General features: G+C 46.9%; 1 protein-coding gene across 1 annotated transcript in view; it reads left to right on the forward strand.

Moving 5' to 3' along the window:
• si:ch211-1a19.3 (uncharacterized) overlaps window positions 1-26,612 on the forward strand; it is a 44,065-nt gene that overhangs the window by 15,637 nt on the left and 1,816 nt on the right. The window contains exons 2-3 of the mRNA XM_061296474.1: window positions 8,760-8,856; window positions 8,918-9,071. Of these exons, the coding sequence (XP_061152458.1) occupies window positions 8,760-8,856; window positions 8,918-9,071 (251 nt within the window). The remainder of the gene's footprint in view (window positions 1-8,759; window positions 8,857-8,917; window positions 9,072-26,612) is intronic.

Below are 26,612 nucleotides of genomic sequence, written 5' to 3' on the forward strand. Positions count from 1 at the left end.
ACGGGACAGACTGACACTCGGGTCTGCGCTGGCGGGGTTGATATAGCGCTGTCCATGAGCCCGTGGCAGGTGGCGCCAATTCCACTGACAGGGGGGGCGTGGTCCTGTCACAGGTGGCGCCAGCACGTGACAGTGTGCCGTCTACAAGTGTTGTGTGAAGTCAGAAGTTGAGCATTGATTTACGTGTTGTAATTCTGTCCGTTGCAGAACCACACACACACACACACACACACACACACACACACACACACACACACACACACACACACGCACACCACAAACCACACACACTCTTCACACACTTCAAACAATACCCTTTTGTCAGTTTGCCTGTATGCCCCTATGAGCCACAGTGCCTGTTACTTTTTTGCCAATAATTCATTAAAGCAATCAAAACTGAACCAGGTCTTCCCTCCTGTGTTCTGACCGACACTCGGGGGCGAAAAGAGCATCAAGTCAAGTCAAGTCAAGTTTATTTGTATAGCCCTAAATCACAAGCAGTCTCAAAGGGCTTCACATAGACAAAAATTGACAATTATTCTCAAAGTGTTTTCAACGGTGGGCGTTGTGTCCAAAAAGCGCAACAGGATCAATTTTAAAACATTGGAAAAACTTATTGTTTTAAATAGAAATGAGTAAAAAACTAATCTCAGTGCACAAGCATCCTCTTTCACAACACGTTCACTTTTCATGTTACAATACATGTTCACATTATTGATTGACTGCAACTAAAAAATAAAATTTCAATTAAAATGAATATATGAAACAATACAATATAAATATAATTACTTAAATAAAATAAAATACATGTTCACATTATTGATTGACTGCAACTAAAAAATAAAATATATTTTCAATTTAAATGAGTACCGTTTTTTTCCGTGTATAGTGCGCAATATTTTACTAATTTATTGTCCTAAAATCTGGGGTGCGTATTATACATGGGTACAAAGAAAAAAAAAAGTATTTTTTTTTTTTTTTTTTTTTTTTAAATAAAGTCATGCTACAACAAAACCAACAACAGGACTGACCGACAAAGTCGTGGAACAAAAAGACAGGGTGACATTACCAAAGACAGGAACAGAATGACAGTAACACATGCAATGATCCAACGGTGAGCGAGGGGCAGACAGGACTTAAATACAAAACACGTTACATCGATTGAGGTGACACAGGAAGAGCGGGGTGACACGAACAGAAACTATGGCAACCTAGACACGTAGCAAAACTGGGGACGAGACACGACAAATCTCCCCCGAAATAAAACTCACCTTTCTTCTTGTTTGTTGTCAATCGCGCATCGCATTCAGCCATCCTGCCCAACACACTTAGTAAAATTCATAATTGACGATACATCGTTTGATGCGATGGTGCAATCCTCGATGGTGTGTTATTGTCAAATATTGTTTGTTTTTTAATCTCCATCGCGGACCGGACGTCATACGGAGGCCGCCATTACAGATGCGCAGAACGGTTGCGCAAGACACGTCAGCTATATAAAGAGCGAGAGTTCAGTTCTCCACCTATTAGTTTCAATTCACAGTTTAATTAGCAGTTTCAATCAGCAAATAACAAAATGCGTATTACAGGTAATATTTTATTTCACAACACTTTGCCTTGTTCCTTTCGTCTCTGCTGTTCATTTCAAACACGCTCCATACGACCGCAATGCTCTTGTATCAGACGCTCGCTCGATCACCTGCTAGTTTGCCGTCTGCCACAATGTACCCTACACAAATCCGAAACATTTGTTGCGGCTCCGAGTCACGACGAGGGGCAAGTTTTGGTTTCCAAGGGTGTTTTTATTCCTCTTCAACGTCTCTCCCATACAGAGCCGCCGTGTGCGCACGGAGCGCGGTGGTGCGTTTAGGGGCAGTCGGAGAAATCAACGCCAACAAAAAAAATGACATCCAGCCTAGTTAAGACCATACCAAAGACTTTAAAAATGGGACCCATTGCCTCCCTGCGTATGTGACGATCTTTGGGACTTAAAAAAAAAAAAAAAAAATTAAAAATTTTTTTTAAAAAAATTCATAAAAATTGGGTGCGTATTATACATGGGTACAAGCTTTTTTCCAGCATCAGCATGCCATTGTTAGGGGTGCGTACTATACATGGGGGCGCACTATACACGGAAAAAAACGGTATATGAAACAATACAATATAAAATATAATTACTTAAATTAATTAATGTATATACTAGGTCAGGGGTGGCCAACCAGTCAGAGACTAAGAGCCACATTTTCTTACTGTGTCATCGCAAAGAGCCACATCATGCAAATGAGCACACGTGTCGGTGCGCGTATCGCTTTAAAAAAGCCACATGACCGAACGAGCAGCATTGTAGTCTGTCAAGGAAGCGCGCTTCAGCTCTATTAAAGGAAGCGCATTGTCAACGGGATGGAACTGTAAGGGTGAAGACACTACAGCCAAGTACGTAGCGACAGAGACTTTATTGTGGGGAAAGATGGGAATAGTGGGTGCTGGAGCGGCGATCTGGCTGGGGCGGACAGGCACTTCTCTGGGAATACCAAAATGGTTAAGCGAGTCAGGCTTACAGGAACGGATGAGCGAAGCGGCATCACGGGACAGGCTGACACGCGGGTTTGCGCTGGCAGCGCTGATATAGTGCTGTCAATGAGCCCGCGACAGGTGGCAGCGAGTCCGCTGACAGGAGGGTCGTGGTCGTGTCGCAGGTGGCGCTAGCACGTGACAGAACCCCCACCACAAGGGTCTGACGTCACCAGGAACCAAAAAAAATAAAAAAGAGAGAAACCCTCCCGGACGACCAAGTGGAGGGGGCAATATTCCGTTAAAGCGTCCGACTCCTCGGCGGACGCAGGATCGACAGACGCGGGAGCAGAAGACCCCGGTGCCGGCGGACAAGGCTGCCCCAGACCCTTCCCCCTGGTCCCCTCGTCCCTCCTTGGACGTCCGCGCCGAGGACCCGGTTGGTCCGGATGACAGCGATGAAACTCCGCAATGGTCGAGTATCCAGCGGCTCGGCAGGAGCGGTGCGCGTCATCATAACCCTCCCAGTCCACGAGGTACTGGAGGCCACGACCGCGCCGATTGGAGCAAGGAGCGGATAGCGTAAGCCGGACCCCATTCAACGAGCTGGGGCGGCGGCGGCGGAACGGGCGCCGGCGCCAACGTGCTCTCAAAGATGGGCCGCACACGGGAGACATGGAACGTGGAGTGAACCTTCATGGACTCTGGAAGGAGAAGACGGACGGCGGACAGGCTAATCACCTTCGGATTAGGGAACGGTCCAACAAAGCGGGGCGCCAGCTTGCGGGATCCCGCTCGCAGCGGCAAATCCCGCGTCGAGAGCCACACACGCTGCCGCACTCTGTACTCCGGCGTCCGGCGCTTGTTTGCCTGGCGGGCGTAGCCTAAAACTGAGCGGAGGAGAGCGATCCGGGCTCTCGCCCAGGCTCGATGACAACGGTGGACACAAGCAAGGGCCGACGAGCACGCCGCACGACGCTCCTGGTGGGCGAACAAGGGTGGCTGGTACCCGAAAACACAGTGGAAAGGCGAAAGCCCCGTGGCCGAGCTGGGGAGGGAATTGTGGGCATACTCTACCCAGGGAAGCTGTTGGACCCACCCGCGCTGGTCTCCGGCGGCCATGCATCGGAGGGACCTGCCCAGTTCCTGGTTCAGCCGCTCCGCTTGCCCATTGGACTGAGGGTGAAACCCAGAGGAGAGGCTGGCCGTGGCGCCGAGGAGTCGACAGAACTCCGCCCAGAAGGTGGAAGCGAATTGTGGACCGCGGTCTGACACGATGTCTTGTGGGAGACCGTGGTGATGAAAAACCTCTCGCACCATGATGGACGCAGTCTGCTTCGCAGACGGGAGCTTAGGCAGAGGAATAAAATGTGTCATCTTGCTAAAACGGTCCACTACCGTGAGGACCACTGTGTTCCCTTCCGAAGACAAAGTCGATCGACAGGTGAGACCAGGGACGCCGGGGAATTGGCAAGGGCTGGAGCAGCCCGTCTGGAGGAAGAGTAGACGTCTTACAGAGGTTACAAATTGAGCAGGCTCTGATGTAATCACTGCTGTCCACTTGCCAGGTGGGCCACCAGATACGTTGGGCCACCACGTACCTCGTGCGGGCAGCCCTGGGATGACAGGCAAGACGTGAGTTGTGCGCCCACTGCAGGACGGACAACCGCAGGCCTTCAGGGACGAACAGAGGCGACCTTCCGGGCAGTTGATCGCGCGAGGCGGCTTCCACTTGGCGCTCAATCTCCCATGAAAGAGCCGCCACCTGAACCGAGCTCGGGAGGATAGTGGGAGGCGGGCCCTGCCCCTCCTCCCCACCAGGAAACAAACGTGACAGGGCGTCCACTTTTGCGTTGCGGGAACCCGGTCTGTAGGAAAGAGAAAACTCAAACCGGTCAAAGAAAAGAGCCCACCGTGCTTGTCTCGCGTTCAGTCTTTTGGCCGATCTCAGATATTCCAAGTTGCGGTGGTCGGTCCAGACAATGAACGGAATGGTGGCGCCCTCCAGCCAATGCCGCCACTCCTCCAAGGCCAACTTGACGGCAAGGTGCTCCCGATTTCCAATGTCATAATTCTGTTCTGAGGCTGACAAGCAGTGAGAAAAGAAGGCGCACGGGTGGAGACGATCGTCCTGGCTGCTACGCTGGGACAGTACCGCCCCGACACCCACGTTCGAGACGTCCACCTTGACCACAAATCGTCTGTCGGGCTTGGGAACTCGGAGGACGGGAGCGGATGTAAATCTCCTCTTAAGCTCTCGAAATGCCTGTTCTGCCCGTTCTGTCCATTTGTACGGGGAGGTAGGGCTGGTAAAGGCGTCAGGGGCGCGGCCACCATGCTGTATCCACGAATAAAGCGGCGATAAAAGTTTGCGAATCCTAAGAACTGTTGCAGCCGCTTGCGTGTATCGGGAACAGGCCATGACGTGACCGCTTGCACCTCCCCGGGGTCCATTTCGATGGATCCCTCACGCACCACGTAGCCCAGGAATTTGACAGAGGGGGCGTGGAACTCGCAATTCTCTGCCTTCACGTAGAGCGAATTCTCCAGGAGGCGGCGCAGCACCGCCCAGACATGTCTGATATGTTCAGGGAGCGAACGGGAGAAGATGAGGATGTCGTCCAAATAAACACAAATTTGTCCAGCATGTCTCTTAGGACGTCATTTACCGTTTTTTTCCATCTATACTAATGCGCAAAATTTAACAAATTTATTGTCCAAAAATCTGGGGTGCGCATTATACATGGGTACAATTTTTTTTTTTTTTTTTTTTTTTTAATCCGGATATCATACGGAGGCCGCCATTACAGATGCGCTTTCTTCTCTGCTGTTCACTTCAAACACGCTCCATACGAACACAATGCTCTCGTATCAGACGCTTGCTCGATCACCTGCTCGTTTGCAGTCACAATGTACCCTACACAAATCCGAAACATTTCTTCGCTATTGAGTTTGCTAGCGCATGCGCAGTGATACTGACCGGCAGAATAACATCCGGTTGTTCCCAAAGATGATCTTTTTTCTGAAATTATTCTACGTTTACGGACTTAAGTAGGAGTCAAAATTTGGGTGCGTATTATACATGGGTACAGGCTTTTTTCCAGCATCAACATGCCATTTTTAGGGTGCGTATTATACATGGCGGCGCATTATACATGGGAAAAAACGGTATTAAGGACTGGAAAACCGCCGGGGCGTTGGTGAGTCCAAATGGAACCACCAAGTACTCGTATTGTCCGCTCGGGGTGTTGAAAGCCGTCTTCCACTCGTCTCCCTCCCGGATGTAGATCAGGTGGTAGACATGGCGAAGATCCAGCTTCGTGAAGATGGTGGCACCTTGAAGGCTCTCGAAGGCGGAAGAAAGAAGAGGCAGAGAGTAGCGGTTCTTTATAGTGATCTCGTTTATTCCCCGGTAGTTGACGCACGGGCGGAGCGTGCCCTCTTTTTCTTCACGAAGAAGAAACCCGCTCCAGCAGGCGAAGATAATGGCTGAATGATGCCGGCCGCCAGGGACTCCTGGATGTACTCCTCTATGGTCCTGCGCTCAGGAGCGGACAGGGAGTAGACGCGGCCCTTGGGAGGGGAGGTGCCGGGCAACAGGTTGTTGGCGCAATCGTAGGACCGGTGTGGGGGAAGAGAAGTGGCCCTGGCTTTACTAAAAACCTCCTTGAGTTCGTGATACAGCGCTGGGACAGTGGAGATGTCAGAACTGTATTCGGGCGGGGCTCTCCCGAGTGGGCTGGTGGCCGCCTTCAGGCACACACGATGGCAGCGTTCACTCCACTGCCGAACAACCCCCACCTCCCAGTCCAGCATCGGGTTGTGCTGCCGCAGCCAAGGATGCCCCAGAATAAGCCGCTGTCCTGGGAGGGACAGAAGAAAAAACTGAATGGTTTCATGGTGATTGCCAGATAGCAGTAACTTAACTGGTTCCGTCACAAAGGCCACCTCGCCGATCAGTCGGCCATCAATGGAACGTGCGGGGATGGAGGGGCTCAGAGGCAGGAAGTCAATTCCCCACTGACGAGCCAGGCTAATGTCCATGATGTTCCCCTCCGCCCTGGAATCCACCAAGGTTGCCACGTTCTGGTCACCCGCTGCAAGCTGGACACTAGCCTGCAGCGTGAGTGTGCCGGGACTGGGAGAGCCGGTGTTGGTCGAGCTCACACGGATCCCCTGATGCCGCGTGAGCTCTGGGCTTTTAACGGGCACCTCGGCGCCCGATGATCCCCCTCCCCACAGTACAAACATAAGCCTAGTGAGAGGCATCGACGGTGCTCCTCTGAGGGGACTTGAGCTCCTCCCAGGTCCATGGGCTCGGCTGGTGGTGTGGTTTGCAGGTCCCGAGTAGACGGAGGAGGGTGACCACACAGATTCCGCAGGGACCTCTGTTCCCGATTGCGCCACCGAGCTCGGATCCGTCGGTCTGCTCGGGCTGCTAAGTCCATCGCGGTTTGAGGGCAATCGTAGGACACTTATTCGTCCTTCATATATTCAGCGAGACCGTTGAGGAAGGTACTAACGAGCGCCAACATGTTGGCGCTCGTTAGTACCGCCGCTGCCAGCCAACGTCTGGAACTTGAGCACGTACTCCGCAACCGATCGGCTACCTTGATGCAGCGTCGCCAGTTCCTCGGCGGCGTCTTCGGTGGCGGAGCCCAGGTCGAATAGGCGGAGCAATTCCTCCGCGAAGGCATCGAACGAATCACAAGCCGGAGCCATTCTTTCGTATTCAGCCAGTCCCCACAGCCGCGCCTCGCTCGTGAGGTGGGTCAGGACGAACCCCACCCAGGCAGGTTCTGTCGCAAACGTGACGGGCTGGAGGGTGAACATTATGCGGCAGTTAGTCACAAATGCCCTCACGTGCTTGGGATCTCCGTTAAACTTCTCAATATTGCCGAGGCGGGGCTCCGGGACATCCACGAGCCTCCTGGCATCGGCAGACGGGTGGTGCGGGGGTGCCGTGACAGCCGGGGACGCATTTACCGACAGTCCCTGGACGGCTTGGGCCATCTCCTGCTGCTGTACTAGCTGCAGCTGTTGCTGTTGTTGTTGACCCACCTCGATCAGCGTCCGGATGTCGGCGGACAGGCTGCTGATAGTGGTCTCGGCTCGCTCCAGTCGGCTCGTCGTTCGCTGGCTGCATAGCAATGGTCAGCCTGTACTGTGGGAGCAGACAGTACAGCCAAGTGCGTAGCGACAGAGACTTCATTGTGGGGAAAGATGGGAATAGTGGGCACTGGAGCGGCGATCTGGCTGGGGCGGACAGGCACTTCTGTGGGAATACCAAAATGGTTAAGCGAGTCAGGCTTACAGGAACGGATGAGCGAAGCGGCATCACGGGACAGGCTGACACGCGGGTTTGCGCTGGCAGCGCTGATATAGCGCTGTCAATGAGCCCGCGACAGAAGGGGCGTGGTCATGTCGCAGGTGGCGCCAGCACGTGACAGGATCTACTAAAAAAATATCTGATCTTTTGCGGTTCATCCTCAAAGTTATCAATAATTATGGAGCAGCCCCAAGTCAGATACTGGGACAATCAAAAGACCCACTACACTGCACTCCAGCCTCATCTGTGCCGTATGAGTGTGTGTTTTCAACGGTGAGAGTTGTGTCCAAAAAGCGCAACAGGCTCAATTTCAAAACATTGGAAAAACTTATTGTTTTAAATAGAAATGAGTAAAAAACAAATCTCAGTGCACAAGCATCCTCTTTCACAACACGTTCACTTTTCATGTTACAATACATGTTCACATTATTGATTGACTGCAACTAAAAAATAAAATATATTTTCAATTTAAATGAATATATGAAACAATAAAATATAAAATATAATTACTTAAATAAAATAAAATACATGTTCACATTATTGATTGACTGCAACTAAAAAATAAAATATATTTTCAATTTAAATGAATATATGAAACAATACAATATAAAATATAATTACTTAAATTAATTAATGTAATTAGGTCATCAAATCATTGTCAGTCGTGTCTGTCAACTAGGTTGCCTGTAGTATTTCTAACGTTCAGCGGGTGTCAGCAGTCAGCGATACAGTGTCAATACAGTTTGGCAATGTGTCGAAACGATACACGACGCTTCATGGACCCGTCACAAATTAAAAGTCATTAGCAGCGAGTGCTGCGCTGCGATTTGGCCTAATGCGTTTAGATGCTAATATTCTAATGTTAGCACGTCCGTGGCTTTTAATTTGACAGTGCGCGCGCGTGCGTGTATGTGTGTAGGCAGTCCTTATGGCCAACATTAGTGTGGTGCGGGAGGGGGCGGAGCTTCTGCAGCGTGCTCAACTCAACTTGACCAATCAGCTGCAGCGTCAAGAAGGTAAACTGGCCGACGGGAGCGAATAAGGGGCGGCCGCGGTAATGGTGTTGTTTGCATCCAGACCACGTGGAGACGCTGCAGCACAACTTGACTCAGAGCGACCATCTCGTGGCAGCTTGCTCCAGCCTGAAAGCGGCCGCCGACAACCACGCCGCCGCCGCGCACATTCAGACGCGTGCTTGCGAGGCCAAGCAGGAGTTTCTGCGCAAACAGCTGTGAGTTTCCACACGTCACACCTGAACGAGTTGCCATGGAAACGATCTGCCAATCAGTAAGCTAATAGTGCCATCGTTTTAGCGTGCTAGCTCTGCTACCTGTTCAAAGTTGGTCTTTTCTCTTGTGTAAGCAGAGCCGATTCAGACCTCCATGGGGCCCTAGGCAGAAATATGTAAAGGGTCCCCCTGAACTAAAGTCGTCCTGAGCGACCCCCCCCCCCCCCCCACCAAGACCAGAGACACAAAATTTGACTGACTCAAACAGGGCTGGACTGGGAGATTTTTTCAGGCCAGGAGTCAGTTATGGAATCAGGCCACCCTGGCCTTGCCCACATGTGCATGTTCACACCCACACTTAAATGTATGGGCACAAGCAAAACTCATTTGTGCGCACACACATGCACAAAATCATTCTTTGGGTTTTGTTGTGGGTGGTACCGGAAAACCAAATCAAAATCTCTAGAATGAGGGCGAGCAAGATAGATAGATAGATAGATAGATAGATAGATAGATAGATAGATAGATAGATAGATAGATAGATAGATAGATAGATAGATCTTTATTGTCATCAAAAAGTGCCAACCGATCAGTGCAAAAAAAAATATATATATATATATAACTAGAAACGAAATTTTGGAGAAGTTGGCATAAATTTCAAAATTTGAAATTTTTGAACTTTTGGTAAGTTGAAAGTTGTGGAATACGTAGGAAAAAAATAAACAGTTGAAAGTTGGAACGGGTTGAATCGGTTCAAAAATGTAGAAGTTAGAGCAAATAAGGTGAACAAAGTGAATAAAGTTGTAATGGGTTGAATCAGTTGAAAAATGTAGAAATTAGAATTGAAAAACGAAATTTTGGAGAATTTGGTCTAAATTTCAAAATTGTAAATTTTGAACTTTTGGTAAGTGGAAAGTTGTGGAATAGGTAGGCAAAAGATGAACAGTTGAAAGTTGGAACCAGTTGAATTGGTGGAAAAATGTAGAAATTAGAAGTGAAAAACTAAATGGAGTGAAATTTTGCCAAATTTTGTGCACATTTTAAAAGTGAAAACGTGAAATTTTTTAATTTGTCAAGTTTGAGAATGTCCCCAATGTGATTTGAATGTGTTGAATTATGTGAATTTCAAACTGGAACAACGTAAATGTGAAATGTTGAATCTGCCATTAAGAATGAATGGGGAAAAATTTGCCGGAAATTTATGAATTTTGTGAAAACGGAAGATTTTTTTAACAAAAAAAATGTAAGCAACGGTGTCACGAATATTTGGAATACCGTTTTTTTCCGTGTATAATGCGCAAAATTTAACTACCGTTTTTTTCCGTGTATAGTGCGCAAAATTTAACGAATCTATTGTCCTAAAATCTGGGGTGCGCATTATACATGGGTACAAAATTTTTTAATTTTTAATTTTTTTTTTTTATTATTTATTTTTTTAGAAAACAAAACCAACAACAGGACTGACCGACAAAGTCGTGGAACAAAAAGACAGGGTGACATTACCAAAGACAGGAACAGAAAGCAAATAGACATCATGACAGTAACACATGCAATGATCCGACGGTGAGCGACATTTTTCAACTGATTCAACCCACTCCAACTTTGAACTGTTCATCATTTTCCTACCTATTCCTCAACTTCCCACTTACCAAAAATTCCACATTTTCAATTATGAAATACACACCGAATTTCCCAAAATTTTCTTTTTCCCTTCTCATTTCTACATTTTTCAACCGATTCAACTCCTTTCAACATCATTCTGCAGCATTCCCCAAGTCTTTATTTGACTTCTTTACCTTCACACGCAATTTCTTCAGGAATTGCAAATTCTAGTTACCATTTTTTTCCGTGTATAATGCGCAAACTTTAACTAATTTATTGTCCTAAAATCTGGGGTGCACATTATACATGGGTACAAATCTTTTTAAAATGTTTTTTTTTTTTTTTTTTTTAAAGAAAAAAACCATCAAAACATCAATGTTGGTACATCAAAACCAACAACAGGACTGACCGACAAAGTCGTGGAACAAAAAGAAAGGGTGACATTACCAAAGACAGGAACAGAAACCAAACAGACATCATGACTGTAACACATGCAATGATCCGACAGTGAGCGAGGGGCAGACAGGACTTAAATACAAAACACGTTACATTGATTGAGGTGACACAGGAAGGAAGGGGCGACGCGAACAGAAACTATGGCAACCTAGACTCATAGCAAAACTGGGGACTAGAAATGGCAAATCTCCCTCGAAATAAAACTTGAAATCACCTTTCTTCTTGTTTGTTGTCAATCGCGCATCGCATTCAGCCATCCTGCCCAACACACTTAGTCAGTAAAATTCATAATTGACGACACATCGTTTGATGCGATGGTGCAATCCTTGATGGTGTGTTATTGTCAAATATTGTTTGTTTTTTAATCTCCATCGCGGACCGGACGTCATGCGGAAGCAGTATGACTGCATGCGCGCTATGGGTCAGCTGCGCAGAACGGATGCGCAAGACACGTCAGCTATTTACTAATTAGCGAGAGTTCGGTTTAATTAGCAGTTTCATTAGAATGGATAAGAGAGCAAGTTATACTGTAGGATTTCGAAAGAAAGTCATTGAAGTGGCAGAAGAATTACCGTTTTTTTCCGTGTATAGTGCGCAAAATTTAACTAATTTATTGTCCTAAAATCTGGGGTGCGCATTATACATGGGTACAAAAAAAATTTAATTTTTTTTTTTTTAAATTTTTTTATTTTTTATTTTTTTTATTTTTTTCTTAAGTCCTAATGATCGTCACACACGGAGGGAGGCAATGGGTCCCATTTTTATAGTCTTTGGTATGGTCTTAACTAGGCTGGATGTAATTTTTTTGTTGACATTGATTTCTCCGACTGCCCGTAAACGCACCTTGTTCCTTTCTTCTCTGCTGTTCACTTCAAACACGCTCCATGCGACCTTAATGCTCTCGTATCAGACGCTTGCTCGATCACCTGCTCGTTTGCTGTCCCGTGCGCGCACGGAGCGCGGTGGTGCGTTTACGGGCAGTCGGAGAAATCAACGCCAACAAAAAAAATTACATCCAGCCTAGTTAAGACCATACCAAAGACTACAAAAATGCGACCCATTGCCTCCCTGCGTGTGTGACGATCATTGGGACTTAAAAATAAATAAATAAATAAAATAATTTGTTTTTTTAAAAAATTCATAAAAATTGGGTGCGTATTATACATGGGTACAGGCTTTGTTCCAGCATCAGCATGCCATTTTTAGGGTGCGTATTATACATGGGGGCGCACTATACACGGAAAAAAACGGTAGGCAATAGGGCAGCTGCGCGCCAATTTGACGTCAATGAGTCAAACATAAGACTCTGGAGGAAGAAAAATAATCAATTCGATACAGCGAAGGCTTCAGCAATATAGTCCTCTTCTCTTTTTGACTGACAATGAATGTGATAGTTTAATACAATCAGCAAATAACAAAATGCGTATTACAGGTCGGTCATATTTTATTTAACAACACTTTGCCTTGTTCCTTTCGTCTCTGCTGTTCACTTCAAACACGCTCCATACGAGCGCAATGCTCTCGTATCAGACAAGGCTTGCTCGATCACCTGCTCGTTTGCTGTCTGTCACAGTGTACCCTACACAAATCCGAAACATTTGTTGCGGCTCCGAGTCACGACGAGGGGCAAGTTTTGGTTTCCAAGGGTGTTTTTATTCCTCTTCAACGTCTCTCCCATACAGAGCCGCCTTTTTCACGTCCGCACGCCTCTTTCCCGGAGCGCGGTGGTGCGTTTACGGGCAGTCGGAGAAATCAACGCCAACAAAAAAAATTACATCCAGCCTAGTTAAGACCATACCAAAGACTATAAAAATGGGACCCATTGCCTCCCTGCGTGTGTGACTATCATTGGGACTTAAAAAAATAAAAAATAAATAAATTAAAAATAAAAATAAAAATTAATTACATGGCGGCGCATTATACACAGAAAAAAACGGTAAGTGAAAAGTGGAACGGAGTGAATCGGTTTAAGTATGTGGAAGTAGTTAATCGACAAAAAAGTGAGCGGAATAAGTAGAATACCGTTTTTTTCTGTGTATAATGCGCCCGCATGTATAATACGCACCCTAAAAATGGCATGTTGATGCTGGAGAAAAGGCTGTACCCATGTATAATACGCACCTTTTTTTTTTTTAAGTCCCAATGATCGTCACACAAGCAGGGAGGCAATGGGTTCCATTTTTATAGTCTTTGGTATGGTCTTAACTAGGCTGGATGTTTTTTTTTTTTTTGTTGGCGTTGATTTCTCCGACTGCCCGTAAAGGCACCACCGCGATCAGTGCGGACATGTGAAAAAGGCGTGCGGACATGTGAAAAAGGCGGCTCTGTATGGGAGGGACGTTGAAGAGGAATAAAATCACCCTTGGAAACCAAAACTTGCCCCTCGTCGTGACTCGGAGCCGCAACAAATGTTTCGGATTTGTGTAGGGTACATTGTGACAGCAAACGAGCAGGTGATCGAGCAAGCGTCTGATACGAGAGCATTGCGTTCGTATGGAGCGTGTTTGAAGTGAACAGCAGAGACGAAAGGAACAAGGCAAAGTGTTGTGAAATAAAATATTATCTGTAATACGCATTTTGTTATTTGCTGATTGAAACTGCTAATTAAACTGTGAATTGAAACTAATAGGGAGAAAACTGAACTCTCGCTCTTTATATAGCTGACGTGTCTTGCGCATCCGTTCTGCGCATCGGATCCATAGTGCGCATGCGCAGTGATACTGCCTCCGTATGACGTCCGGTCCGCAATGGAGATTAAAAACCAAACAATATTTGACAATAACACACCATCAAGGATTGCACCATCGCATCAAACGATGTGTCGTCAATTATGAATTTTACTGACTAAGTGTGTTGGGCAGGATGGCTGAATGCGATGCGCGATTGACAACAAACAAGAAGAAAGGTGATTTCAAGTTTTATTTCGAGGGAGATTTGCCATTTCTAGTCCCCAGTTTTGCTATGAGTCTAGGTTGCCATAGTTTCTGTTCGCGTCGCCCCTTCCTTCCTGTGTCACCTCAATCAATGTAACGTGTTTTGTATTTAAGTCCTGTCTGCCCCTCGCTCACTGTCGGATCATTGCATGTGTTACAGTCATGATGTCTGTTTGGTTTCTGTTCCTGTCTTTGGTAATGTCACCCTTTCTTTTTGTTCCACGACTTTGTCGGTCAGTCCTGTTGTTGGTTTTGATGTACCATGATTTTCTTTAAAAAAAAAAAAAAAAAACATTTTAAAAAGATTTGTACCCATGTATAATGTGCACCCCAGATTTTAGGACAATAAATTAGTTAAAGTTTGCGCATTATACACGGAAAAAAATGGTAACTAGAATTTGCAATTCCTGAAGAAATTGCGTGTGAAGGTAAAGAGGTTAAATAAAGACTTGGGGAATGCTGCAGAATGATGTTGAAAGGAGTTGAATCGGTTGAAAAATGTAGAAATGAGAAGGGAAAAAGAACATTTTGGGAAATTCGGTGTGTATTTCATAATTGAAAATGTGGAATTTTTGGTAAGTGGGAAGTTGAGGAATAGGTAGGAAAATGATGAACAGTTCAAAGTTGGAGTGGGTTGAATCAGTTGAAAAATGTAGAAATTAGAGTAGAAAAACGAAATTTTGGAGAATTTGGTTGAATTTCAAATTTGAAATTTTTGGTAAGTGGTAAGTTGTGGAATACGTAGGCAAAAGATGAACAGTTGAAAGTTGGAATGGGTTGAATCGGTTGAAAAACGTAGAAGTTAGAGTAGAAAAATAAAATTTTGGAGAATTTGGTTGAATTTCAAATTTGGAATTTATGTAGGTGAGAAGTTGTGGAATAGGCAGGCAAAAGATGTACAGTTGAAAGTTGGAGTGGGTTGAATCGGTTGAAAAATGTCGAAATTAGAGGTGAAAAACGAAATCTTGTGAATTTTTGTCAATTTTAAACGTGAAAATGTGAAATCTTTTAATTTGGCAATTTTGGGAATGTCGAATCTTTTCAATTGTGTTTCAAATGATGTGAATTTCAAATTGGAACGACGGAAACGTGAAATGTCGAATGTGCCATTAAAAATGAATGGGGAAAAATTTGTCGTGAATTTTGCGAAAACGGAAAATTTACGGAACGAGAAAAATGGAAACGCTCAACTCGTGAATATTTGGAATACGTCAAAAGTGGAATAGAGTGAATCGGATGAATTATGTGGAAGAAGCGGGACAAAATTGAGGAGAATAAAATAGAAGAATAATAATACTGGCGTGCCATCGCCTTCAGACAATAAGAAAGTGAATGGAGTAGAATAACATATGTGTGAAGGCCATCGCCTTCACACAATAATAACAGAGAATGGTGTAGAATAACATGTGTGAAGGCAATCGCCTTCACACAATAAAGTGAATGGTGTAGAACAGGTATATGGGCAAACTACGGCCCGCGGGCCACATCCGGCCCACGGGACCGTTTAATCCGGCCCGCCAACCCTGAATAAATTGTATTATTAAAAATGTTTTGGGTAATTTTGCCTGCAATGACTGCGTTTCCCCAGTAGATGGGGACCCGCTCGCCTGCGCATTTACTACCGGAAGCCGTGCCAGAAAGCTCGATGCACACTCACAAGTGCGTGTACGTACTCAGTAGTACGGACATGGCGCACTCGCGCTCTATTTGTATCAGTGCCGAATTTAGAGCGTGGGCTGTGACGACAGCATTCTTGTAATTCGCGTGCTGAGCTTTCAGATACGGTTTTACGCTAAAGCCACCGACAAACCTTCCCCTGGAATCCTTCTATTAAAATGAGTCGCCCAAGGAAAAGCAAGGTGGACACAGTGCCGAGTGTTTAAAAAAGAGTGGCCAATTTGGCTCGACATACGCGACGTGACGTTCAGCCACATCAACATCAACCCGTCACAGATCGAGGTAAACCGACCAACCCCTCGGATCTATCCTAAGAATCGCCACAACAAATTTTACTCCAGACTATGACGCACTAGCAAAATAGAGAGACCAACAAAACTGTTCCCACTGAAAATGAAGGGGAGGCTCTCAAGTTTGTTGTAAAAAAATGCATTTTAAATATGATTTGTACACATAGCAGGGATTGAAACTAGCGACCATTCTCATTTTCAAACAATGCAGGATGCTCAAGGACATTGATGCACCACCTGTTTGCGACTAATCTTAACCTGTAAGGTTCTTAAGGCTCACTTTAAGGAAGTGTTTCCCGTTTCCTCACCTCTGTTACCAGGTGTTTGTGAGTTAAAACTCTGCTCTGATTTTCAGATACCCCTCACCGTGTTGCCATTTTGATTACTTTATTTGGATGTATGCTTTCACCGATTCTTCAAGATGATATATTTGGTCAGAATGTATGACGTTTGATGTGATCTCATAAGCTAAACATCTTTCATTAATGTGACCTGCAGGCACTGAAGTGATGGAGACTGTTATTCATAATAACAGTGTCGTATTTTATGAGAATCACTGATAGCATTTTTTCAGTGATTTTTTTTTAAATTTTTTTTTTTATGCTGTTAATAAATGCATTTGTTTTCAAAAAACCTGTTTGGAATAGCCATGCTTTACTACCTACTAAAGGCCAAAATCTTTTATGCAATGACCCTTACAGGTCGCTTATATTACTTCACACAAACACTACGTCCATCTGCTCCAGTTCGGCCCGCGAGTCAAAAGGTTTGCCCACCCCTGGTGTAGAATAACATGTGTATGAAGGCCATCGCCTTCACACAATAATAATAGAGAATGGAGTAGAATAACATACGTCGCCTTCACACAATAATAAAGGACAGGAATAACAATATTGTGAAGGTCTTCACCTTCACACTAATAATAAAGGACAGGAATAACAATAGTGTGAAGGTCTTCACCTAATAATAATAATAAAGTAGAATAACAATGTTTTTTTTTTCAAAGTCAAAGTCAAAGTCAGCTTTATTGTCAATCTCTCCACATGTCACAACACACAAAGAGACCGAAATTACGTTTTTCTCTATCCCACGGTGACGAGACACATAACACGATAGACATACATGTACGCGACACAATATAAAAACAAGAAGGCAAAAATTCTAACAATCAATAGTAAGAGTGACGAATAAATAATAAATAAACAGATAACACAATAAATAACGGAGCCAGCAAGCATAGCGCAAAAGTAAAAAACATCATAAACAAAAAGGCACAAACAATAAATAAGAGTAATAACAAATAATAAATAATAAGAGCCAGTGTGCATTCAGACAGTTAAGACAGTGAAAGTACAGGACGCTACGCAGAACGGGGGAGCGAGTTCAGGATCCTAACAGCCTGGAGTATGAAGCTGTTTGAGAGTCTGGAGGTGCGGGAGCGCAGGCTTCTGTACCTCTTCCCAGAGGGCAGAAGCTCGAACAAAGAGTGAGCGGGGTGACTCGCATCACTCACAATCGTGGTCGCCTTGCGGGTGAGATGGGAGGTGTAAATGTCCTTCAAGGAGGGGAGCGAAGCACCAGCAATCTTACCAGCCGTGTTCACTATGCGCTGCAGGGCCTTCAAGTTGTAGTCAGTGCAGCCGCCACCCCAAACAGCAATACAGCTGGAGAGGACGCTCTCAATGGTGCCGCGGTAAAATGCAGTCCTGACGGCCGGAGGAGCGCTCGCTCGCCTAAGTTTCCGCAGGAAGTACAGGCGGCGCTGGGCTTTCTTTGCCAGTGATGCGGTGTTGGTGGACCAGGAGAGATCCTCACTGATGTGCACCCCCAGGAACTTGGCGCTGCTCACTCGCTCCACCACAGCACCGTCGATGGTCAGCGGCAGGTGTTGGGTGTGACCCTTCCGGAAGTCCACAACAATCTCCTTGGTCTTGTCGACGTTCAGCAGGAGGTTGTTGTCCCTGCACCACGTGGTCAGAAGGTCAACCTCAAGCCTGTATTGAGTCTCGTCTCCCTTGGTGATGAGACCCACCAGAGTCGTGTCGTCAGCAAACTTCACGATACGGTTGTCGCTGTAGGTTGCAGTGCAGTCATGCGTCAGGAGGGTGAAAAGCAGCGGACTGAGCACGCAGCCTTGGGGGGCCCCCGTGCTCAGCGTGATGCTGGCGGAGATTTTGTCGCCAACACGTACTACCTGTGGCCTCTGACAGAGGAAGTCCAGTAGCCAGTTGCAGAGGTAGGTACTGAGGCCCAGCGCGTCAAGTTTGCTGATGAGGCGTTGTGGCACAATGGTGTTGAAGGCAGAACTGAAGTCCACAAACAGCAATCTCACATACGAGTCCCTCCTCTCCAGGTGGGTGAGGGCCGAGTGGAGGGCAGAGCAGATGGCATCCTCCGAAGACCGCTTGGCTCGGTACGCAAACTGGAAGGGGTCAATGGTGGGCGGGAGAACGGATCGGATGTGCTCCATGACAAGCCGCTCAAAGCACTTCATGATGATGGGCGTAAGTGCCACGGGGCGGTAGTCATTGAAGCAGGACGGAGCGGGTTTCTTCGGCACAGGTACGATGGTGGCAGCTTTGAAACACGACGGGACGATGGCCTGCTGCAGGGAAGTGTTAAAGATGTCCGTGAAGACATCCGTCAGCTCACCAGCGCAGTCCTTCAGCGCCCGACCCGGGATGTTGTCAGGGCCCGCCGCCTTACGGATGTTGATGGCGGCAAGCGCCCTCCTCACGCTTTCGGCGGAGAGGCACAGGGGCAGCTCGTGTGAAGGGGGAGTGGCCTTCAGCGGGCAAGTGCTGTTCTGAGCGTCGAAGCGAGCAAAGAAGCGGTTGAGGTCATTGAGCAGACGGACGTCGCCTTCACAGCTCTGCGGCGCGGGCTTGTAATCCGTGATGGTCTGAATGCCCTGCCAAAGGCTCCGTGCGTCCCTGCTGTCCTTGAAGTGGGCGGTAATTTTGCACGAGAACGCCCTCTTTGCTTCTTTGATGCCCCGGGACAGGTCGGCCCTCGCAGTCCTCAAGCCAGCCTCATCCCCTGCTCTAAAGGCTTTGTCCCTGGCCCTCAGCAGCCTGAAGACAGCCCCTGTCAGCCATGGCTTCCGATTAGCCCGAGTGACGATGGATTTTGAGAGAGTCACATCATCAATACACTTCCTGATGTAGGAGGAAACAGAGTCAGTATACTCCTCAATGTCTGTCCGATCGTCGCAAGTGGCAGCCCTCCTAAACATGTTCCAGTCAGTACAGTACAAAGCAGTCACGCAGTGCATCAGAGGCACCCTCAGGCCACACCCGTACCTGCTTGCGAACCGGCCTGGACGCTCTCACCATTTGTCTGTATGCGGGCAAAAGCATAACAGTGATATGGTCAGAAAGTCCAAGATGGGGGAGGGGGGCGGCTTTGAAAGCTCCTTTATGCGAAGAGTAGACCCGGACCAGGAAGCTGTCGCCACGCGTAGGAAAATTAACATGCTGGTGAAGCCTCGGAAAAACAGACTTCAGGTTAGCATGATTAAAATCCCCAGCGAAGATGGTGAAACCGTCAGGGTGCGCTGTCTCTTGTTCACTGACAGCCTGGTACAGTTCACTAAGAGCCGCGACCCTGTCGCCTTCGATGTGTGACGGCCATCGCCTTTATACAATAAAGGACTGGAATAACAAGAGTGTGAAGGTCTTCACCTTTATTAGTGTGAAGGTCTTCACCTTCACACTAATAAAGGACAGGAATTACAATAGCGTGAAGGTCTTCACCTTCACACTCATAATAAAGGACAGGAATAACAATAGTGTGAAGGTCTTCACCTTCACACTAATAAAGGACAGGAATAACAATAGTGTGAAGGTCTTCACCTTCACACTAATAATAATAGAGAATGGAGTAGAAAAGCGGTGGCCAACCAGTCAGAGACTAAGAGCCACATTTTTTACTGTGTACCGCAAAGAGCCACATCATACACATGAGCACACATGAACTACCCCCCCCCCCAGCTGCTCGGTTTTAAATAAGCCACATTTAGCTGTGCATTTTTTCCTTGCCATTTTGAGGACGAAATTGACACTAATTGTTTCCTAGAATGGGTTTTGCCCCTTCTCCTTTGCGGGATTTCACCTCATGCGCATGTGCGTCTGACGAAAATACCATATTGAACTCGAGCGAAGCGAACACGCACCGTTTGACGAAAGTACCATATTGAACTAAAGCGAAGCGAACACGCACAAAAACAAACAAACAAACAAATAAACCCACAAATGTTGATATGAACGTAAAGGAGCCACATGAAACCCGGCAAGGAGCCGCATGCCATCGCCTTCACACAATAAAATGAAAATAAATACAAGCTAAAAACCACACAGAAGAACATACACAAACATACCGTAATTTTCAGACTATCAGTCGCGGTTTTTTTCATAGTTTGGGTGGGGGGGCGACTTATACTCAGGAGCAACATATATGGGTTTTTTTTTCCAAAAAAAAAAAAAAAAGTGAAACCGCGATAAACGAACCGCAATGTAGCAAGGGATTACTTTAATTTGAATTTCAAGTGACGACAGCAGCGCAACGTTGCGTCAGCAGCTCGTCGAGTCAATCTTTGTCCTTTATGTAAACAACCGCCGCGCTGCTGACGCAGCGTCGCAACAACACGTGAGCAACAACAGGCTAAACGATAGGTATGCTAACGTGACATAAACACAAACTAAGAGCTGAGGATGGCCCTGACGTAAAATTCAGAGTTATTCAAAAAACTAATACATAAATAACACGTTAATAAAACCATCTGCCTCACTCCAATTCATTAAATCCATCAATCGTCCTTTGTCAACAATGCGTGCGCGCCGCTGACGGCTCTTGCACTTCAAAATATTCCAGATCTACTATATAACTATATTGTAGCGTTAACAAAGTTCAAGGAAAGACGTGGGTTTGGTAAACGGCTCTTTATTTAACAAAACAAACTTTCAGGCGTGTGACGGCGTGGACTTCCAGCCACGGAAGTGGAAGAGAGCTCCATAGAATAGGACCGGGCTTGCGTAAAAACCATGACCGAGCCCCATCCACAGCTACCCGGCCGAGCGCCGGCGCCCGACTTCAATCCACGGAAGTGAAAGAGAGTTCCGTCGAGTGACACGCGACGTCGCGCTACTGACGTCAGCAGCCCTTCAGCAAAGCGCCAATCACATGTGCTTCTTCTTCTACTACTACTTTGGGATTTGGCTTCATAGAGATTCATAGAAACACTAGATCAGTGGTTCCCAAAGTGGGCGGTACCGCCCCCAGGCGGTGGAAAGATCTGGGGGGGCGGTGAGGAAGAAAGGGGCGGTAGGGGGGTGGCAGTCCGAAGTCGACGTTTGTTTGACTGAAAACAAAAACGACTGAAAATTACTGACCGCGGGGATCTACGACTTCTTCTTAGTGAGTTCCAGCCTGATGTTGAGAAGCTTATGTCACTGCACCAAGCACATCCATCCCATTAATATTAAGTGTGAGACAATGAAGGTTACTGGTGGAATGTTTATTTACCATTCTATGTTGCTGAAACAGTTAAAACTGCTAAAAAATAAATTTGTTTACTAAATTGGGTTTTATTTGTGAAATACACATTTGTGTTTAACATTTCTCTTTTCAAATTGCAGCATACCAAATATCAAGAAAGAGGTGTGTGTTTCCATATGTGTCTGTGGGGGGGGGTTAGGGCGCTAGGAATTCACTGGGGAGCCAAGGGGGCGCCAGCCTGCAAAAGTTTGGGAACCATTGCACATCGCTTTAGCTGGTTGACGACGTGCAGACCTGTCCACCATCTTGAACCGGGAGTCATGGGAAATGGTCATGCTGACGTCAGCAGCGTGACGCGACGTCGCGGTCGCGCGTCAGCAGCGCGACGTCGCGTCAGCAGCGCGGCGGTTGTTTACATAAAGGACAAAGATCGACTCGTCCAGGGACGGTGGATGGGGCTCGGACAATGCTTTTACACACGCCCGGTCCTACTCTACCGAGCTGCCTTTCACCTCCGTGGATGGAAGTCGAGGGCCGGCGCTCAGCCGGGTGGCTGTGCGACTTATACTCCGGAGCGACTTAAATATGTTTTTTTTTCGCTTTTTTGGGCATTTTATGGCTGGTGCGACTTATACTCCGGTGCGACTTTTAGTCCGAAAATTACGGTAATTTTTTTTTTTTTTTAGCGGCATTTAATGTGACTACTGATGTAGGGTAAAAACTGTTGCCGAATCTGTTAGTCCCTGATCTAATTGATCTGTAGCGTCTGCCTGATGGCAACAGTTCAAAATGGGAGTGGCCAGGGTGGGAAGTGTCCTTCAGAATGTTCTGTGTTTCTTTGAGACAGCGGGTTCTGTGTAGGTCTTCCAGTGTGGGGAGAGGGCAGCTAACGATCTTCTGCGCTGTGTTGATGACCCCTTGGAGCTTTTTCCTCTGAGCTGCAGTGCAGCTGGTGTACCAAACACATATACAGTATGTTAGAGTGCTCTCTATGGCGCAGCGATAGAAGGACACCAGCAGTCTTTGTGTAATGCTGTACCTCCTGAGCACCCTTAGGAAGTAGAGTCTCTGCTGGGCCTTTTTTAGCAGCTCAGAGGTGTTCACGCTCCAGGTGAAGTCCTCCTCGATGTGGACTCCCAGGTAGCGGAAGGAGGACACCCTCTCCACACAGACCCCGTTGATGATAACTGGTGGAATGTCCGTTTTATTTTTCCTCCTAAAATCAAGTTTTATTTTTCCTCCTAAAATCAATGATCAGTTCTTGGGTTTTAGCCGTGTTTAGGAGCAGATTGTTCTCTCCGCACCACTCCAATAGCTGCACCACTTCGTCCGTGTAGGCAGACTCCTCCCCCTTTGAGATGAGCCCCACCACGGTGGTGTCATCCGCAAACTTCACAATGATGTTGCTGCGGTGGGCGGGGGTGCATGTATGTGTGTAGAGCGTGTAAAGCAGTGGGCTCAGTGCGCAGCCCTGTGGGGAGCCGGTACCAAGACTGAGAGGTGTGGATGTATGACGGCCCACTCTCACCCTCTGGCTGCGACCCGTCAAGAAGCTCTTAATCCACATGCAGGTATTGTGTGGAAGTCCCAGGGCCCCCGGTATGTCCACCAGTCTGTGGGGGAGGATGGTGTTAAAAGCAGAGCTAAAGTCCACGAAGAGCATCCGCACATAGCTTCCCGGCTGCTCCAGGTGGGACAGCGCAACATGGAGGGCTGTAGTTACCGCGTCCTCTGTGGATCTATTTGCCCTGTAGGCAAACTGGTGGGGGTCAAAACCTCTGAGCAGGAGTGATGTGATGTGACCCCGTACCAGCTTTTCAAAGCATTTCATCACCACCGCGGTGAGTGCGACTGCCCGGTAGTCATTAAGGCTGGTGATGTGGCGTTTCTGAGGCAGGGGGACTATAGTGGAGGATTTTAAACAGGATGCGACAATGGACTCGGTAAGGGACTGGTTGAAGGTCTTTGTGAAGACTCCAGCCAGCTGATCTGCGCAGTCCTTTAGGGCACGCCCAGTGACGCCGTCAGGACCCGCAGCCTTCCTCGGGTTGATGGTCCGCAGCGTGCGCCTCACCTTGTGCTCCTTCACTGTGAGGGTGAAGCTGCTGCGGACTGTGGGATGTGATGTGGCCGCTTCAGGTGGCTCGAACTCGAACCGTGCAAAGAAGGTGTTAAGGTCCTCTGCCAGTGAGGCGTCCCCTTCAGCAGCTCCAATGGTGGTTCTGTAGTTGGTGAGATGCTGCACTCCCTGCCACACCTGCTTGCTGTTGTTGCTGTCCAGGTGATCCTCAATCCTCCTCTTATAGTCAAGCTGTGCCGCTATGATGCCTCTCCTCAGGTTAGCTCTGGCTGTGCTGTAGAGAGCCCCGTCCTTAGACCTGAGGGACAGGGCGGTGTCCCTCTCCTCCAGAAGCCGGAGGACCTCCCGGGTCATCCAGGGCTTCTGGTTGGGGTATATCCGTATGGGTTTGTCCACTGTGACAGTGTCTGTGCAGTGCTTGATCTAACACAAAACACTGTCTGTGAACACGTTCAGGTCCCGGTGTTCGAATATGTCCCAGTTAATCCTGTCGAAGCAGTCCTGCAACAGCTGAGAGGTGTCATCAGGCCAGGTTTGAACAGTTTTAGTGATGACAGGAGCTGATTTCCTGATGGTGGTATATGCAGGGATTAAAAGCAGTGACATGTGGTCAGAGTGGCCCAGGTGAGGTAGCTGTTTTGCCCTGTAGCCTAGCTTGATGTTGGAGTAGACCTTGTCCAGAGTGTTAACTCCTCTAGTGGCACATTTAACATGCTGGTGGAATCTAGGGAGTGCTGCTTTCAAGTCTGCATGATTAAAGTCCCCTGCTATGATGTGGACTGCGTCAGGATATCTAAGTGTCGTCTACTTGCATGTTTATCGTGTACTGTGTCTCGTCACCGTGGGATGGAGGAAACGGAATTTCGGTTTCTTTGTGTGTCTGACATATGAAGGGATTGACAATAAAGCTGACTTTGAACTTTGAATTTGGAGTGCTCAATCGGCCGACCAAGCATGTTTTGGGGATGTGGGAGGAAACCAGAGTGCCCGGAGAAAACCCACGCGGGCCCGGGGAGAACATGCAAACGCCACACAGGGAGAGCCGGAGTTGGAATCGAACCCGCACCCTCCTAACTGTGAGGCGGACGTGCTCCCCTGCGCCGCCTTTACGTTTTGTAAAATAATCAAAAGGACTCTCTGAGTCTGACTGTCCTGAGTTGGCCTTTCCCTGGCACTGCTCCCTGGACTTGTCTTGCCAGTATACTCTGCATCTGCTGGGAGTGTCAGAAGAACCAGCATAATAATTATATTATCGACAAGAACACATTTAATCAATATCAGAAGAATGACATGGTTAAAGATGTGCTTTTTTTCCCAAATGTTTCATGCATAGTCATAGCCTATTCAATTCCATGTATTGATAGATGACTGTCTGTTCTTTACCTGTCAGCTGCTCTCATCTGGTACTAGGCCTACTTTCTGAAGCACCAAAACTGGCAATATTTCCACCTTTGCATTGGAAACACATATATTTTATTATTAATTTAGCCAGGGCCAGTTACAAAGTTTAGAGGAATTTGCAAGGTCAAAGGTCTGGGCATGTTTTCACTCGGTATTGTGCAAGATTTTCACTCATGTTCCATACGAAATTAACCACAGAAGAAGGGCAATGGGTAGCCTAACCATAAAAAGAGAAGGGTGACGTTGCCTTGCTTACCTGACTTCTGTTGTCTTTACTCATTGTCATAAGAACGGCTCTTCCTTTGCCCGATTTAAAATGCCGCAACATCTTTGCCGCTACAAGTCTACGACATGCTTCTGCCAGCCATGCAGCGCTACTAGTCAACAACACACGTGACAGAATCAATAATGACGTCATGCGGGTCGCGTGAGGCCTAACGCGTACAGCGTAGTGCGCATATTGGCCGCGCCGCTACGGTGTGTAAGGATGTGGAGTTCAATATTCGAGCAGATGTGATCCCCTGCACTCGTCCATCACTACACATTGTCAAAGTGCACGAAAAACATCTTGTCGTCCAGGTTAGCTAGTTGCACTTAAAATGTAGCAGGTCCTATTTATAATTAAAACCAATTTACCCAACGAGGGTACGAGTTGATCTGGTGCCTAGTGTATATACACGGGTCGTCCGAAGCAACTTGACACGGTCGCGTTACTAGCCTTCACGACATACTCACAGTTGGGCATTATGCATATATGACATGATCAACTTTGCAGATACATAAGGAATGGGTCAAAGCACTAAAGCAACAATGTTACCAAAGTTATATTTATCGGCTTTGCGTAGTAGTGTGTGTGGAGAGGACAGAATTTCACAAATGATTGTCATGTGATGCGCAAAGAGGTAGTGGGTAGGATACTGCTGAAAAAGTACACTTGCACAGCCCCCCAGCCAAGGATGGTTTAGTGTTCTGTTAAGTTTGACATGAGAACACTCTTTGCACAATATAGACTATTGAATATTAAACTGATCGTGTGTGTGCGCGTGTGCATGCGTGTGTGTTCACCTGCCTATAAGGCCTTTTTAATTTCAATATTGTGCAAGGAGTGCTCTCATTTCAAATTTAACAGAACATTAAACCATCCTTGACAGTAGGCACCAGATGAACTCGTACCCTCACTGGGGAAATTGGTTTTAAATTTAAATAATACATTTTGTAAGCGTTAGAGCAGTGGTCCCCAACCTTTTTTGCGCCACGGACCGGTTACGCGTACATTTATAATAAATATATAAATACAATGACATAAAATGATACGACTGGCATAAAACCAAGTATAAACCACATAAAAATAAAACTCACCATTACGTTGAATTAGTGGGAGCACTGAGCTTGTTTCTCAGAAACGAGCCGGTCCCATCTAGGCGTAATCGGAGACAATGACACCCAAAGTGGTTAAGGTTTGTCTTTCAATACAGGATGGTAAGTCTCCATGTGCCGAAGCAGTTTTGAAGGCTTCATTACCTCGTTAGCTAGCCTGTTGCCACATATTATGCAGAGTGGGCTTGGCGCGTCATGGTCACCTGTGGCGATAAATCCATATTTTAAGTAG

Source organism: Syngnathus typhle, linkage group LG14, assembly GCF_033458585.1.
Source record: "Syngnathus typhle isolate RoL2023-S1 ecotype Sweden linkage group LG14, RoL_Styp_1.0, whole genome shotgun sequence".
NCBI classification, from domain to species: domain Eukaryota; kingdom Metazoa; phylum Chordata; class Actinopteri; order Syngnathiformes; family Syngnathidae; genus Syngnathus; species Syngnathus typhle.